Raw genomic sequence first — 18,795 nt, forward strand, 5'->3', positions numbered from 1 at the left:
TATATATATATATATATATATATATATATATATAGTTTTTACATTAGAATCCTAAAGGTGCATTCTAAACTGTTCACACAGCATAGCAATTGTTAGCAAATTATTTGTTTAAATTGTAGAATTTAAAAAAATATGAAAAAAATATGATATCAAATCATAAAATTGTGATACATACAGAATTGGAATGCAAATCGATTCTGCACCTAGGTAATGTGATAATATTGTATCAGCTCAGTGATTTAAAAAAAAATAGAAGTACCTAAAGTAAATGTTGACGGCTCAAGTATATTCCTTTGTAGGCTGAAGGGCTCTGCATGTGCTTGTTGGTCTTCTCCTATTTAACTAATACCATGCTTTTCATGTTAACAATAAGAACAAGAAGTCTACTGTATATAAAACAGAATCCAAGAGTTAATCAGGAGTGAAAGGTGATGAATCTTTTGCATTTTCAGTCATTGTACAGGGTGTAGGTGTGAGGAAAAGGTTATAAGAACCTTTCCCTGCATGTTGACTTCAAAAATACCAAGACAGAAGCTAAAACCAGTGTTATTTTTTTACCTTTCTTAAATAAACAGAGGTTTCTTTCTGCCTTTCTCTCTTGCTTGTCTTGTTTATTCAGTGTTAACCATCCGAAACAGATGGTCAAGACCTTCACACATGAAAGCTTTAGGATTCATTAATTGACAAATTTATATGCACACAGAGAATTCTCCCAGAGAAAAGCATAAACCGCACTCTGTTATCATTAGCATGACACTGTTTTTCTCTTGCATTATCATTATACCTCTCGCCATGCCCTCCAGCCTTCACCCTGATGTCTCTTTCCACATCCGGTTTTGCGATGATCCAAAACATGTCTTCTTTCAGGTCTCTCAGAACTGTTATCCTTAAAGCAAAAGGTCCACCAAAACTACTAATCAGACATTTATTGCTCTTAGTTATCATTTAAATTAGTGAGAAATAATTGATTTATTAATGAATAATTAATTTTAATAGTTTGTTTACTCTTCAGAATCATGACACAGAGGTGAGACACTGTACATACTATACAGTACAGTACAGAGGGACACGAGGAAGTGCAGCAGACAGCAGCACAGCGCAATAGTAATTAGGCTTTGTTTGCTTGTTTCAACCTCTTAGCAACATGAATAATTGATCGGAGGATTGGAGGTTCTGCAGATCGATCTGTCGCTTGTAACAAATTCTATTTATAGATTACTGACACAATAAGATTGTAGATTAGTGTTCATTTTTATGTTAATGATTCTTGAAAAGCACTGTTGGAGTCAGCGGAGTGTCTTGGACACTTTAGATCGTGTTTCTGTATTCCTCCCGGCTCATGAGTACATGTGTGTTTTGTAAAAATAGCAAGCACATGCTTCAGGCATATGCTGTGTTTGTAAGAAGTAAATGAGTGTCACTTAAAGCATGACACACGCTGCCTGGTGGGGTGTGTGGCTCGACATTGTAGTGTGCTCTCTAGAGCACACAAATTTACAACCACATAGCCATGCAGTCATAAATACAGGAAAAGGGAGCAGTTAGGGTGTCTTAGGGTGGTTTCATACAGTAGCAATTTACTGAACAGACAGTCAAAGCTTTTAAGGTTGTTTGCTATTAGTATTTGGTTGCTGTTCACACTGTACATAATTAAATGAGACAAAATATTCAAATTAATTGAGTAACACACTGTGGTTCGAGTCAGATTATTTGAACACTACATTTGCATAAGTGCGGACTAGACAGTGTAAATCCACTTGACTGTTGGAAGGCCAAGCATTAAGAAAAAAGGTTTCTTTATACTGGACACGTTACAATAGCTAAACGGTATCTAATTCAGCTCAGATGTTTAGGATTACATAATTATTTTCAGTGCATATCCTTTTATGCTGTTATAGCTGTTATCTAATAAAGAGTTGTTGCCACAGGATATTCTGGCAGAACAAGTTTGAAAGCAAACATTAACACACATACGGTAAAACAGAGACAGCTTAATGTATGCACAGAATCTTTTTCCTGAAGCAGATCCTCTCTGCGAGCATGTTATACTGGACAGTCACCCTGGGGTCCTTAACAAACCGGAAACATTCCGCCTATTCCTTGAGGTTCTCTTTATCTGCGGATGTGTGCAAAACAGGAAACAAACAGGAAGTGGATGGTTGATCTTTCATCACAGGGATTACCAGGGCTTAGTCTGTAAATGTACAAGAATTCAAATCAGTGAATAAGTTGGAATCCAGAGCATTGCCTAAAACAGAGACTGGACTAGAGACAGCAAAAAGAACTATCAGAGACAGGATCAGAGAGAGAGGCGTGGCAGGAACAGGAGCACACTTTCAGGCTGACGCTGGCACAGGGACAGGGTCATATCTCTGGGCTGACACTGGGACATGAGCATGCCTTAAGGATAAATGTGACATTGAAGTAGGAACGGCTCAAGTCAGACATTGGGACAGAAGCATATTTCTAGGCAGATAAATGGACAGGAGGATCGCTATGCTTACATTACAATATACTAGGTTGCCCATCATGTTAAGGATCAGACAATGATACCCTAAGCTCAAGGGTGAGAGAAAGGCAAGTGTGTGGCTCAGCACTGTCACCAGAGCAGAAGAATGACAATATTAAAAGTCTGACACTAATGGTTTATGGCTAGTACTTGGAAAAGAATCCTGATGCTGTGATGAGAGAATTGCTCAAACCTGAGCCTCAGGCAGAACTAGGGCTCATGCCTCACACTGAGACAGAATTATGGCTCAAGTCTGACAGTAGGGCAGGAATATGGCTCAAGCCCAAGAGTGATGCAGAAGCATGGCCCAAGATGAGATCGATGCAGAAGCATGGCCCAAGAGGAGATCGATGCAGAAGCATGGCCCAAGCTGAGATCGGTGCAGAAGCATGGCCCAAGCTGAGATCGGTGCAGAAGCATGGCCCAAGCTGACCATTTTTAGTCTACAAGGATGTTTCAAGCATAACTAGAGTAAAATAAGAACTGAAACACAAGACCATTTTACTGCTGGAGCATGACTGCAGGGAACTGGTGTAAGGCAGCAGGCTTAATCAGGAAATGCTAAATAATTATCAATTAGTTACTGTCAGGGCACAAATCACTGCATACAGTTTTGCCTGTTTATCATTTGTAGTTCTTTTCTACTTGCTATTGGCTTTACTTTAGGATTTTTTACTGTACCGCTGCAGCTCCCATACACAACAACACAAGCTCAACTTTGATTTGCTGGCATTGCTACAAGGCCCAATTGTTTGTGTATGCTCAGCTTTGTTTGGGTGACCAATTTTATTTTTATTTTTACTTATTACCTAATCCTTATTTATTGTTCTTTTCTTGTTCCAGTATCCAGAGAGCAGCTGTGGCAATCTTGGAGAACTATTACAGAGATTTCTCTGTGCATAACCCATCACTGCTAACAGCCTCCAAATCACGTGCTGCCAAACACCTGGCTGGCCTCAAGGTCTACAATGTGGACGGTGAGTTAACAACCTTTTAAATTTAACCCTCTGAGCAGATACATTATTATTGTTTATGTTCCTTCTGGTTTAAAATGATCTCCTCAATGTCAATTTAAATTATGTGCTGTTCAGTGACCTCTAGCCCACTTATATATTTATGTTTTGTTATTATATAATCAGTTCAGTGTGTTTATTTGAGCTGACTGCTGGAGTCCTCTGTGATATACAGAACTACAATGTAAATGTAGATCTCTACTGTATATACAATCTGTTCATCATAAATAAGTACAGAAAAGAGCATGAAATGGCTTCATTTATTTTAGTTATCATTTCTAAATTGCATTTGGCAGGTACGTGGCAACCCGGCCTCCATCGGTGAGGTCCCATTTCCTGTAAAATTTACTAGACCCATGTCACAATGTGTTATAGCTCTAAGATTGGAACCAGATGTTGGAGAACATGATCTATACATAGTGGTATTTTCAGTATAGTCAGTCAGTATTGCTATTCACGCTGTTTACATACTATTTTCTGGTTCATTGTACCCCTGCCTTTAAAGCTAAGTTGAGAGCTTACCTTTTTGATAGTAAGTAAAACTTTACACTATTTTAACACATTTATGATCACTAAACACATTGTTCCTTGTTGAGTCCACTACACTGCACAGCACAGGTGCATGAACGATTCAAGGTGCTTACACTTTCTTAATTTTTTTTTTTTTTGCTGAAGCATGCTGTGCACTTGGTTGGATTACCCAAAATCTATTGTTAGGCAAACAGTATACAGTATGCTCAACTATAGATAAGAAACTTAGGTTGCTTTTGCACTAGGAGCTCAGGGACATATACCGATCCGAGTATACTTGACCCCAAAACCTGGCACATTTGCATAACGTGAACACTCCTAATCGTTCTTGGACACTGATCAGCATGCTATGCTCGAGTCCATATGAAAACGCGCATGGTTCAAATCAAATATGAAAGCCATCCATACCTAAAGATAGACGCAGGCCGCTGTTTAGAACACGATGTCATCAGTGCCGCCTGTCTATCTCTGCTGATCTCTGAACTAAACAACCATAGCTGAGTAGGAAAGCACATGAGAGGGTCGCTCTTTACATTTTCTCTGGAATTTCCACTATATTTAGACATAGTATGAAGTTTAATTCTGATCTGCCTTTTTCTCTGTGAGTGAATTAGTCTCAAACCCACTCATTACACACACCCACACAAGTCTCAAAACACAGCGATTGCAAACTAGCCAAAACCAATTGCTTGTAGCCACTCAAACCTGTGCACTCACTCTCAAGTCTTGATTTTTGAAACTTTAAAGGCATTTGAGGTGGTAAACATTGCTGATTATTTATAATCCTATAGGTGGCACTCTAAACTATTAAGTGCTGCCCTTGGTTTTTAAGTGAGAAAAATAATGTTATATTGAATAGGCTACATATAATTAAACTGAAACATGAAAATCAGGGTATTTATGAAATGGTGATACTTAGTGTATATAATCCAAACTTTAATCAAATCGGCACCTACAGTTGGTATCATAATAATACCCTATCGACAGGTGAATGGTGGTACCCATCCGTAGTGTACTGAAACATGCTGTATCAGAGAGTGTAAATACACTCGGGTACTCGGTATGTACAAATGTACTCGGGTATGGAACGATATTACTAATGTGAAAGGAGAGAAAATGGGAGAACAGTTGCACCCAGGCATGATTTGAAGCATCCGTGCCTAGTAAGAAAGCACCTTCGATTTACTCTTATAGCTTTGAGTACATTTGAGATAAACATACACTAATGATAATTTTGGGGAAATCTGACCATTGTAAATTCTATGGAAGAGTGTACCTTTTGAGCAGGATGTTCACTGTCTGGATATGTCCACATCTTGCATTAATCACAAATTGAATTTGTTGGAAAGGAAAGTCTCATTAGATAGGCATGAACTTATCTTTTGTGTTTAGGTTCTTTGTCTTTAAGAACAACATTCAGAATATACTCAATAAAGTACAGTTAAACCTTGATTTGCGAGCATAATTCATTCCGAAGTGTGCTTGTATATCAAATCACTCGTATGTCAAAGTGAATTTCCCCCATAAGAAATAACGAAGACTCAGATGATTCATTTCACAACCCAAAAGTATTCATTTACACACACATACACTAACAGAATCGCTGTTCTGTCGGAAAATATTGTTAACAAGGAACCTCTCTAATGACACTTGCTTTTGCCGTTGCATTGTCTGTCCGTAAACAGATTCATCACCCGCACTGGTACAGGCTTTTTTAACCTTTTTCTCGTGGTTGTTGTTACTAAAGTACAGTCACTACATTTGGACACAAAACGAGAAAAACAATGCTCATGCACACACGTGGTCACAATGTTATAATAAACAGCACATGCCTTTACGGACGTTGGCTATACGAGTGACGCACGTGCACTAAGACTGAGCATGGGAGACGATTACCCACAATCCCACAGCGCGAGAGAGAGAAGAATCTTTGGCTCAGTTCTGATTATGTGACGCTCGGCAGACAAAGCGCATGCATACTACTATACTATATCTAGCCCTAGCTCGATTATTAATTTAAAAATTTTGCTAGTCTTGCAAAACACTCGCAGACCAAGGTTCCACTGTATCTATCTATCTATCTATCTATCTATCTATCTATCTATCTATCTATCTGTGTCTGTCTGTCTGTATACTCACATCGAGCTGATCCTTTTAGCCCAAGCCATTTTAAATATGTAATTTTTTTTTTTGTTACATTTCTGTAATAGTTCATTTTGTTGTTCTTATTTAATTTATTCCTTTATAATGGCGCTATAATAAATGAAGGTTTGCACCTAATTACATTTACTGATCTTTTAATAAACGAAAAGTGAAACCTTGTTGGAACCCTGCTGAATAATATCCACAGTATGAAGATGTGAGAGTTGGGTCTACGTAAGGCAATCAGATATTTGCCCTCTATAATTTAGCATTCACGTACTACATGGGTTTCAGTGCCTCATGCTGTGATCTGTGAAGATCATACCACTCCTCATGCTGTTAAACACCTCCCCGGAGGAATTCTATCTCTAAAAGCATTTTGAAACCCTTTAATTTGTGCTGCTTTTATGTGTAAACAAGTCATTGACCTTATGTATTGCATTTTCATCTGATAAAATGGCACACTGAGGAAAAACATTCAATATTAGTGAATCCTGACAGCTTTTGGAACTGAAGCAGAATGCCGAAATTGAACACCAGCTTTGGTTTTCACGAGTTCTTTGATGCTCCACCTGATGGCGTTTTATCTGTCTTTCCTTTCATTTCTTTATCCTTCTGAATCTCTCTTTCTCTCTGTCTTTGCCATCCTCTCTGCCTGTCTGAGCAAGACAGCAGTTGTGTTGAATCAATAGTTCTCACATGCTTCAGCTCCAGAGTTGACCCTGGGGAAGCAGAAATCCCTGAACTACTCACTCCTGCCTGAGGAAGTGTGTCGTGATCTTACTCTCTCAACCTCTCCCTTTTTTTTTTCTCTGTCTATTTTTCTTAAGCACTCGCTACGCCAGCTTGTTATTCTAGCAGCACATGCTAGAAAAGAAACCTTTAACTAAATCTATACATCCAAAGGATTTTTTGTTGTTGCGTTATTATGTTTTAATAAATACAGAGGTGCACAAAAAATATCTACATGAATACACACTTCAGCATGAAAAATAAATGCCTCTCCTCTGACAGGCATGAGATAGCATCAACGATGGTGCGACTACTGACATTTTTGGAGGAAACATAATACTACACAATGCTTAAATTCAATTCTAGTTTTTAAAAAGGCCATAGATAACAACTGTTGATCTACAGTATAGGGGTCAGGATTGTGTGTGTGTGTATATATATATATATACAGTATGTATATATATATATATATATATATAAAGAGAGAGAGAGAGTAACATACTTTTTTTTATTGATAAATTAAATTTAATTACATTTTAACCACCTACAGTATTAGTAAAAATATATATATATATTTTTCTAAATGTTTTGATTGTTTATACAGTGAAACCTCGGATTACGAGCTTAATTCGTTCCGGAAGTGGGCTCGTATTCCAAAACACTCTTAAACCAAATTAAATTTTCCCATAGGAAATAATGGAAACTTAAATTATTCGTTCTACAGCCCAAAAAAATAAATACATAAATATAATTAACACAAAATATAAAGTAAAAATAAAACAAATTAACCTGTACTTTACCTTAAAAAAATGTAAAATTAAACCCCGACAGATAAGGGTTTTCGTTTGTGCATGCAGAGTGTATGTGTGTAAAATGTGCACACACACACACACACACACACACACACATTTACAGATAGACCGTTTTTACAACCATTTAAAAATTAGCAAGGAACATTCCTAGTCACACTTACGTGAGCGCATACTAACAGGATCACTGCTGTAAGTAAAACAACAACAACAAAAAACAAATTAAACAGCTCCTCACCTTTGAAAACAATCGCGACAGAAAGGAGTTTGTGTGTTTATTTGGCAACCTGAGAGGAGGGGGGATGAAAGGGGGGCTTGTGTTACACAGACACAAACACGCGCACGCAAAAACACTGCAGGCACTAAGACCCAGCAGGGGAGACAATGGGTCTCGGCTTTACAGCTCCCCTTCTCTCAGGTTGCCAAATAAACACACAAACTCTTCTCTGTCGCGACTGTTTTCAAAGGTGAGGAGCTGTTTAATTTTTGTTGTTGTTGTTGTTGTTTTACTTTACAGTAGTAATCCCGTTAGTATGCACTCACGCGAGTGTGACTAGCGATTTTCCTTGCTAATTTTTAAACGGTTTTAAAAACTGTCTCTCCGTTAATGTGTGTGTGTGTGTGTGTGTGCGCGCGCACGCCCATCTCACACACACACACACACACACACACACACACACAGCGCGTGTGTGTATTCACCCAGCAGGAGAGACGATTACCTACAATTCTGCTGCAAGAGAGAGAAAAACCGTTGGCTCACTTGTGATGACGTAACGCTCGTTGTTAAAACAAGAAGCGCATGCGTGAAACATGATACTCGGTGCTCGTTAACTAAGACAATGCTCGTTTTTCAAGTAAAAAATTATAAAAAATTGTTGCTCGTCTTGCAAAACACTCGTAAACCACGTTACTCGTAATCCGAGGTTCCACTGTATATGCAAAAAAAATATGAATATGGTGTTGGAAATTGGTAATGTTGGTAATATTTTTGGGTGGCTAGAACGGATTATCTGCATTCATTTACATTAGTTCTTAATAGAAAATGTGTTTCTCAGTAGACCTCGCCTCTAAAACAGATTAAATCCGCATGCCGAGGTACCACTGTACTTTGTGGAGAAACTTTGAATTAATAGTATATTGAAATGAGATCTCAGGGTAACAGATCAATATCTTCTGAAGCCAAAAGCATCTTTTAGTCATAATGAACTGGTTTCCAGTTCTATTCTGGAAACCTTTTACTCTTTTTCCCCTGATTTAACCCATCAAAATTAAACCATAAAGATATTAAATCACTTATTATACATTAAGAAGAAACACGCTACTATGTAGGTCTGCTGTAACATCAAATCCACATGACTCATTAGTCAGCAGTCGAGTAATTAAACAGATCCTGAGCCGCCCCCGACATCACTTATTCATGATGCCCCAGCCCTCTTTTAACCTACATTAACATCTATCTCCAGGAATCCACAGCCCCTGCTGCTGTACCAGTGCTTTAATTAGCATGCACTGAACAATACCTTTGATGCCAGGGAAGAAGTTTATGAAGACGGACACTTGGTACCACCCAGAGAGACCGAGTACCAGGGCGAAGCAGAATAGCTGAATATTAATGAATCCTGTGGTGCAGAAACAGAATTTGGGGAATGTAGATTAGACTTTTAGATTAGATAGCTGTTTCATCGTGAATTTATGGAATGTGAGCACCGGCGTCCTCCATGGAAAAAGTTGCTGTACAGCTGGAATGTCCAAGTCTTTTTTCTTTTCTTTTGTTCAGTGGATATGGTTCTGCTGGGTTGTTTTTATGCACAAGAGGCACAAGATGACAGATGCATGTGTCAAAACCACACTTTCAGTACACTGTTAAGCTGAACATTCTGCTCACAACATCACCATTTATCTTCTCTTTACACAGTGCTGAATTTACCACCTCGAACAAGTAAAAATACTTCCTTTTACTCTTCTATGCTTTTGGGTTTTGTCCCAATATCCAAAAATATTACATTTATTCTAGTAAATAGTCCCAACCCAATACAAAAGCATTCAGTCTCAGCTCAGGCCACTGGCTCTTGTCACTATGGCTTATTACTAACACTGTAAGAAACTCATAGCTTTGCTGCTGTGTTTAGGTCCTGGAGGGAATAATGCTGCCGCGACAGGAATCTCTCAGTCCCAGTCTCGTGCCATGATCGCTGCCGCCGCCCGCAGACGAGACTCCAGCCACAACGAGCTGTACTACGAGGAGGCCGAGCACGAGAGGCGTGTCCGTAAACGCAAGGCCAGGTAAGAGATCCAAAATCCAATTCCAAGGTCTCCGATTATTATACGATACACTAGTGGCAGAAAGGTTTTGAGGCGAAGTGAAATTCTGTGTCTTGAAGGCATTGTCAATTTTTTTAAATAATGGCAATCAAGGTAGTAAGAAGGTAGCGGTGGCTCAAACAGGTTAAGGCTGTGGGTTAGTGCCCAGTGGTAAAGTGCTTGCCCTATCATCGGCAGATTGCTGGTTCGATCCCTAGGTGATGCTGTAGCCTCTCGCAGCTGAGGGCCTAGAGAGAGCAAATTGGCCAAGCTCTCTCAGCATACTTATGGCTCTCACATTAATTACAGCTGGGCCAGTCAGGGGCATCTGTAAGCTCACGCAAGCAGAGGGAGCGGGTAGAGCTATCTTCTGAGTGTGTTACAAATACAGTATTAAACATTGAATGCTTCACGTCCAATTTGTTCGTAAGTCAACATACATGTTCCAGTTTCTAGGATACTAACACAATTGGCTGTACACAGTTTGTTACATACTGTAATAGTTGAAAGAACGAATTGTTAAAACAATGAGCTGCCACATTTCACCTCTGTCTCTTATCAGCTTCTTCGCCGCTACTTTTATGCTTGCTTCCGAACATCCTGAGATGATAATTGCTTATAATGTACACCCGACATGTGACCTAACTTCAGCAATTGAATTTGTGCAAACGCATGTTCATAACTTGAAAAAGTTTGTAACACGAATGTTTGTACTGTATGTAGGGAACTGTAAATTAATCTTGATGAAGATGGTTATGTCATGCAGTGAAATTGATTTCAACAACAGTTATCTATTGGGTTTAGATCTAGAGATGACCTAGGCCATGGCTTTACACACTGAATAGCTTCATCACAGTTTTTCACTAGTTTTTCGGTTAATTAGCACAACTCTTCAGCCAGATATTCTCCAACTAATTAGTGACTTAGCCTGTTTTGTTCACAGAGAGAAATATAATATGTGACAGTAATTGGGAATTGTTTATTATGTCCGACATGCAAGCAAGAAAGGGTAAAACAACCCACAGAACGCTGCAAAACAAGATGTTATTCAAGGCTGATGTGTTCAAGCCGGCTCTTGGTGCTTTGCTGCATTGATGCAAATATTATCTGCTTTTCGAATTATTATTGTACTACAGTTCACTTAAACTAGACTTTAAACACACACACTGCCTTGTTTTTCCTTTTCCAGGCTGGTGGTGGCTGTGGAAGAGGCGTTCACACACATCCGGCGCGTCCAAGAGGAGGAACAGAAGAAGACTCCAGGAGACGTGATGGACCCGAGCGTGGCGGCACAGTCCATCTTCCCCTCGATGGCCCGGGCGCTGCAGAAATACCTGCGAACAACACGGCAGCAGCACTGCCACAGCATGGAGAGCATCCAGCAGCACCTGGCCTTCTGTATCACACACAACATGACACCAAAGGTAACGAGAACTACACACACGATACAGTGTGAAATATATAGTAATGGTTGGTAGAAGAATATGAAAAGTTGTGTAACATTCATACTACTGTTTTGTGATGTTGAGTGAGTTCACAAAAAGAGTAACGAAAGAACATTTGATGTGTTTATTAATAAAGCTGACATTAAAATAATCATACAGCAAAGAAGAGACTGCAGTATATATAAAAAAATAAAATAAAAGACATTTCACCCTTGACGCAAAGGTTATCAGTTCAGTCAGTCAGTGCTGATAAAGCCTCTTATTTCAGGAGGGACAGCTTTATCTGTTAAAAAAAAAAATGTGTATATATACAAATCCCCTCAGTCAAAATCCGTGGACATAATCCAACTATTCAGATATTAGGATTGGGATGGAGAAATGGAGATTATGGAGTGGATTAAGTCAGTAAAGCTTTATTTGCTGTGACTGTAAAATGTTTTGACTATGAATGGGGGAAAATCAATGTATCTATTTCTTGTGTATGGCAATTCATGTGTCAGGACATTAGCTTCAAATGACGGCTAGTGTCCGGGTTCGATTCCTGCCTTGGTTGGCGTATTCTCCCCAGTCTTGGTGAGTTTCCTTCCGGTACTCCACTTTCCTCCCAAAGTCCAAAGACATGCAGATTAAGCTAATTGGTGTTCCCAGATTGCGCGGAGTGTGTGTGTGTGTGTGTGTGTGTGTGTGTGCCCTGCAATGGATTGGCACCCTCTCCAGGGCGTACCTTCTTTATGCCCCAAGTTTCCAGGGATAGGCCGCCCCGACCCTGTACACCGGACAAAAGCAGTATAGAAAACGAATGAAGGTGGTAAAATGTTGCAGTTCCTCTATAGCCCTACAGGTGGCATGCTCTAAAATGTTCACATTGTAAAATACTTTATACTAATAATTTTAAAATACTAAATGATTCTTATAGAATCGCAATACCAAATCAAATCAGCAACTTCTGTAGGTATCGTGATAATATCGTATCAGACGGATACTTATCTCAGATTTTTATCTTGTATGTTTATTATTAATTAATTTACTCGTCTGTTTAAAATTTTACACAGGCATTTTTGGAGAGCTACCTGACCCCCGGCCCGACGCTGCAGTACGGGCGAGAGCGCTGGTTCGGGCGCCAGTGGACACTCGTCAGCGAGGCGTCAGTGAACAGCGGCCTGAAAGACGGCACTGTCTTCCTGCTCAAGTGTCTAGACTTTAGTCTGGTGGTCACCGCCAAAAAGATCCCCTACATCAGGCTGTCTGAGGAATTCATCGATCCCAAATCACACAAGTTCGTCCTGCGGTTACAGTCGGAGACCTCAGTGTAGGACAGCGTAGGACACCTTGTGGTATTGTCTCTACTTACGGTCATTCACAAACAGATTTTTTTTTCCAGTTAGTGGGGGGGCGGGCGGGGGGGTTCTGCAGTTTTATTATGTTGTCTTTTTATATATAATATATACATATAAATCTGTATACCACATATTTGAATATATTTCCTTTCATTTTTGTTGTTTGGAGTTTGGTTAAACTGAATGGACGCGCTGATGTGAGGTTGTGCACACAGAAAAAATTCGATAAGGGATATCATGATACAAGACTCAACGCTCTTTTATTAAAAAAGAGACAATCCAGAGAAAAGAAGAAGAAGAAGAAATACACTCACAAAACACGGACCAATTACAAAACAAGACACATGGTTTTTGCTGTTACTCCACAGCTCTGACAGACACAACACTTTAAATCAGAGCAAACCCCTTTGTTAGCATCAGAGAACTCCCAGAATGCTTCTCTTTCTCCTGAAGGTTCAAATGGCAACCTTGTCTTTTCTACTGAAACTGCAGACTGCCTCTTGGTGCTCTTTAAAACACATTTGGTTTGTATTTCAACTAATGATACGCAACCATCTTCTTTTTTTTCCACATATGCACCGTGTACAGATGTGAGGTGTTGGTGTGTATCTATTGGAGTGTATTCAGACGAGTTCTGTCCTCAAATGGTCAAAAAATTATGATTATAGGTCATCTAATGAAAGCACTGGTTCTGTTCTGTTAACATTATTGAGGGTTTTTGAATCAAAAAACAGTCCAGTGCTGCAAATTGTAAATTCTGTCAGTTTAAAAAAAAAAAAAACTACAAAACTGGTGTGACTCTTTATCAGAGCACTGACCAGCACACAGACAGGCATGTAATGATATATTGTTGGCTTTCAGCATGGTCTAAGAGTTCAGATTTGATCCCAGCAGGAATTTTTGAAGGTGGCGTTAACCTAGCAACGTTATGGACAATGGCACAACGTTGATCGTTTTTGAAAGTTAGAATTACTTTGATAAAATGACGTCGGAACAACATCGTCTTCATGATGACAGGATAACATTGAACAATTACACAGTGTTACAAAAACTAATTCAAAACAACATAAACTGCAGTGGGCGCAACAAGAGCACTGAGTAGTTAACAATGGACCACTAGGGAATTGGTGTTAAGAAATGCGCAGCACAAAAATAAACCACTTAACAAAGATTTAAATTTAAATAGCCAGCCAAAAGGGGAAATAAACTCTTAGTGCCTGAGATCGGTTTTGTGAAGAAATGCAGTTTGGACGCTGCGAAAACTCCATATTACACTAGAGTAATGCATGAGCTAAGATGCACCTCAGGGTAATACAGGTGTACCTAATTGGGTGTATCTCCAAAAATGAAACAGAGAGGAAACATTACAACACTAAGAAGTATGTAAAGTAAGCATTTCACTGCATATCATACTGTGTATGGTCATGTATGTGATAAGTAAAATTAGAATTTGAATTTGAGATGAGATGCACACATTGTGCTCGGGGAAGCTGGTGTATCTGTCCCAATCTTTGTTTTTTGGAATTCTAAACCCTATTAAATAAATAAGGGACCAGGGTGGTGGTGGGACGTGGTGCGATTGGATGTTAATCAGCGTGAATGCTCAAAATAAATTATCAAAGTCATTCAAAGTTTCAAAAACCAGACGGTGAATAACTATATTAGAACGCTCATACTACTGTTGGGGTTCCTGCTGGGAGAGCGTCTTAACGGATCAAAGGACAGACATAATATCATAGATCAAAAACACTAATGTGGCAAATGAAACTAAGATGACTTCATGCTACTAGATTTCAATGTTTTTTTTTTTGTTTGTTTCTTTTTTGTGGAACTGTTCTGTGAATAATCTGAAACATGGACTCATGGACTTTGGGGACATTCTAACTGACGTCAGGCACATTTTAGCAGCAGAGATTTTGACCGTATCCTGCTCTCTTTCCACTACCTGTCTACATGAAACATTTGGCCAAAGATGGAGACATTACCTGATTCTTTATTTTAAAATATAACTAATAAAGCTTATTATATGGTTATTCAGAAAGCACTTAAATGTATTGTAGAGATTATGACTAAACACTTATCACCATGTGATCTCAAGTCAGGACGATGATTAAGGCTTTGATAAATGTCATTGATAAATGGGGTAAATGTCAAGAACGCCATTTATCGAGTTAATATCAAACAAAATGGATATAACATTTTATTTTTGTCTGATGCAACCTCTTCTGTTTCTTTATTGGTCCTATTCAGGAGTGGAACAGTATGCAAGATTGATGGGTTGATAATCATAAAGTAGTTTCACATTTTAAAGTTTTGATATTATGTTTCTGACAATAAGGTTCCTTAGTAACCCAGTTGCTACACTATGTTAGAAAATATTATAAATGGATATTAATCATGTGTTTAATAAACAGTCCTTTAATTAAATAAACCTTAAAAGAGGACCCCTGCTATTGCAGAGTTAATTATTTTGTAGTTACAGAACATCCTAAACTATTCTATTCCTCTTATAGTATATCACATTGATTTTAAATAATTTAAATTTTTTTTACAGTAGTACAGTTTTTTATCAGTTTGTAGTAATATTCATTGTAGTTGAATGTCTGTTACAATGTACGTTACAGCAGTTATACATAGCTGTCCCATAAATATCTATTTTTCTTGTTTAAAGAATATAAACCAAAAAAAAATAAAGCTTGTCATAAGAAAGCCTTCTATGCTGAAAATTACTAAAAGTTACAGCTTCACCATTGAATGTTACAAAGGGCTAACAACAAGGGCCTCCTTTCAAAAAGGCTAAATTATTTCCTATATAAAAAAAAGCATGCTGGTTATGATACAGATTTTTTTTTAGAGGTCTCTCCACTAACAACTGATAGAGACCATCCAGAACAGGCAAGGGTACCTGCTTCCTTCGTGACACTTGATGGCACCTGATTGTATCTTTTTACCAATCTTTTCCTCAAACTATGAGAAAAGTTCTATCAGCTTAAATCCAACTGTGTGAACTCACAGATGACCAAGATTGTCTATTGTTGCTATAATTGATTGTAAGAATGCAAGTAAGCCATTTTTCTCCCTAAAACTCAGACAGCTCTGGCATCACCAGGATTTGAATTTGCGATCTCTGGATGAAATGCCATTGTTGCACCATTTGTGAGTCCTTTACACATGTTTTTGAGATTCTAATAATGTAGAGCCTAGTGCACTAGCTTTCCATTAAACACTATTTGGGATTCAACCCAAGAAACCCAGAAGTTAAATAAAAACTGTACTTGAATAAAAGAAGAGATACCCTAGGTCAAATATTACCCAAGTAAAGGTCCTCCATTTACTTCTCTACTTAAGTAAAGGTATAAAAGTTTCTAGTTTGAAATGTACTAAAGTATAAAATATACCACTGAGCTTGTGTAAAAACAATGCCATGAAGAAATGTAGTAAAGTAAAAGTACATATATTTCCTTAAGATGTAGTGGAGTAAAAGTAGCTTCTCTGCAATTGTACACAACTAAATTAGGAAGCAAATAAAAAAACAACAACTGTCAAGTAATGTACAGATACGTGAAATATTTACTTAAGTACAATAACACAGTACATGTACTTAGTTACCCTCCACCTCTGGAAATAAGTGGAAATATTAAGTATTATACGCATGTACTTCCCAGGACTATCCACCACCTCCATGGTTTATTCTCCTCACCTGTTAACTACATAGTACTGAAAGTATAAGAGTATAATATAGTAATGCATAAAGGGCTTAAATATTATTGCTGCTTTTAATATTTGCATTAACATCAACATTTTTGTTATAGTTACTGGGCGATTTTTAAGGAACCTTATTGTTACTCACATGATGATAATATTCTGGAGGCTACTTTAGCGAGGATGTTTTCTCTACTTTAGAGGGTATTTTACTCTTATTATAACTGCGAATCATAATTTCTGATCTCTAGATACTGTTACACCCCTGCTTATTTTTTTTATTACTAAAGCTGCTTTCACACTGCATTTTTCCTACAGTAAAAGTCATATAGAGTTCCTTTTATAGTGAGTCAAACAAATATGGACGGTCAAACAATAACACTTATTACGTGACTTATTTGTTTAGATTTATGCAAAAAGATTAGATAAAGTTCTTAGTATTCGGTCAAACTATTGCAAGAAAGAGGATGACATTGAAATGACATTGACATGACTATGCATATTATTTATTGAAGAGGACATATTATGCAAAATTCACTTTTATTTTAATCATTCAGATTGTTTTAACTGAGGATTTCACTGTGATTTAACCATTGTGCGTACCATTATTTTGTTAAAAACCCTGAAAACATGGCCAGTTAATTTAAAGCTACAGACACTGAAACAGCGTGTTTGGAAAAGGAGTGTAACAGCAAGAAAATCATCCATGCCAGAAAGCAGGATCTTAGTTTTGGACGTCATTAAAATAATAAAATAAAGAATGACAGTTACCTTTTTTCCATTTATACAGTTACCTGTAATGATGTGAAACGTCAAAGAAACAAGGTTTCCTGTTATTACATATGATATACTGTAGCAGCTGTAAACAGACGTCCCCTCAGTAACGCTTTCTCTTTTCTCTCCTAAAGTTAAAACCAAAAAATTTTTTCTTTATAAATTATTTTTATGTAAGTGCATTATTATAAACATTAACATTAACAATATTACCATTATTATAAATATTTTTTATATTCTGTTTGCATCAGCCAAAACCCTTGCCAGAGCTGATTTTATTAAAAATTGATCAACACCTTTTGACTTCAAGAATTCTCCAGCATTATAGTGTACATCTGATTATATTCGATAACCAACAAGACCATGTTTTTCTACTGGCACTCACTCTACCTGATTGGGTAACTTTTTCAAGCTCTCGGTTACAATGGAAATAAACCTTATAAACTCTAATAATCACCATAATATCCTTGTTTAAATGGATACACTATATGGCCTGGATGGATGGAATGTATTGTATGCTAAAGCTGTATATTTGCTTTAACTGGAAGAAAGAGACACAAACGTGTTCCAGCATGACAATGTCCCGGCGCACAAACCGAAGTCCATGAAGAGTTTGGAGTGGAAGAACATGAGTGTCACAAATCCCCACAGCTACACTCCAAAATCTAGTGGAAAACTTATTATAATAGCTAGCAAAAAGTTTGATTGTTCAGGTGTCCAGATGCGTATCGTCTGCCGTGTTGTGTGAACGCTCCATAAAACGCGTACCGATAATAAAGGAAGAAAACACCAAGTGTGAAAGCAGCTCTCAAGTATTGGCACAAAAGATATACGAAAGCCATTTTAGAACAACATTTATAGGCATTCACTTTTCACTTCATGGAATCTCAATGCTTAATTTCTTCTATAAACTTTCTTCAAAATATAAGAAAAAAAACACCACTTTCTAGGATAGATCACTAAACGCATCAATCTCCAGCCAGCCTGCTAAATTATGAATTATATCTGTTAATATAATATAGATTTTTTTTTATCTGCCACTAAAAGAAACTGTGCAAATGTGATTTTTGTACTGCAGCACAAGATCCTCCTCACAAGAACAGACTCTTGTCTTTTGATAATGATAATGATATTGACGATCACTGGTGTACTTTGTTATGAACCTCTTTCACAATGTGACCGTGCCTCTGTTTTTACACAGTGTGCTTGTATTTATACTGTATATGTGCAAAATGGAGTCATTCCTACTTTAAAACACTTCAGTTACAGCTGACACTCTGAAAAGCTCTGAAAAAAGCCAACGTTTATATACCTGATGCTATGTTGTAAAAAATGTTTCAAAGCTCACAAGACAGATTTGTATGAAATAAAGATTTGTATGAAGATTGCGGCTTTGTTTTTTGTTTTTTTCCCCTCTCGGTACATTCTGAGTTCAATCCCGTAATATTAGTTCGCAGTCAGAGCTGTGGAATCTTTGGACCAGATGTGAGAGATTACTTT

At 37.8% G+C, this 18,795-nt stretch overlaps 1 protein-coding gene across 1 annotated transcript in view; it reads left to right on the top strand.

Moving 5' to 3' along the window:
- Positions 1–12,861, top strand: part of LOC128506209 (vang-like protein 1) — a 57,426-nt gene extending 44,565 nt beyond the window's left edge. Inside the window, exons 6-9 of the mRNA XM_053476548.1 lie at positions 3,353–3,486; positions 9,866–10,019; positions 11,227–11,461; positions 12,535–12,861. Coding sequence (XP_053332523.1) covers positions 3,353–3,486; positions 9,866–10,019; positions 11,227–11,461; positions 12,535–12,795 — 784 coding nt within the window. The 3' untranslated portion in view covers positions 12,796–12,861. The remainder of the gene's footprint in view (positions 1–3,352; positions 3,487–9,865; positions 10,020–11,226; positions 11,462–12,534) is intronic.
- The last annotated feature ends 5,934 nt before the right edge of the window (positions 12,862–18,795 follow it).

Source organism: Clarias gariepinus, chromosome 18 (assembly GCF_024256425.1).
Source record: "Clarias gariepinus isolate MV-2021 ecotype Netherlands chromosome 18, CGAR_prim_01v2, whole genome shotgun sequence".
In the NCBI taxonomy this organism is placed as follows: Eukaryota; Metazoa; Chordata; class Actinopteri; order Siluriformes; family Clariidae; genus Clarias; species Clarias gariepinus.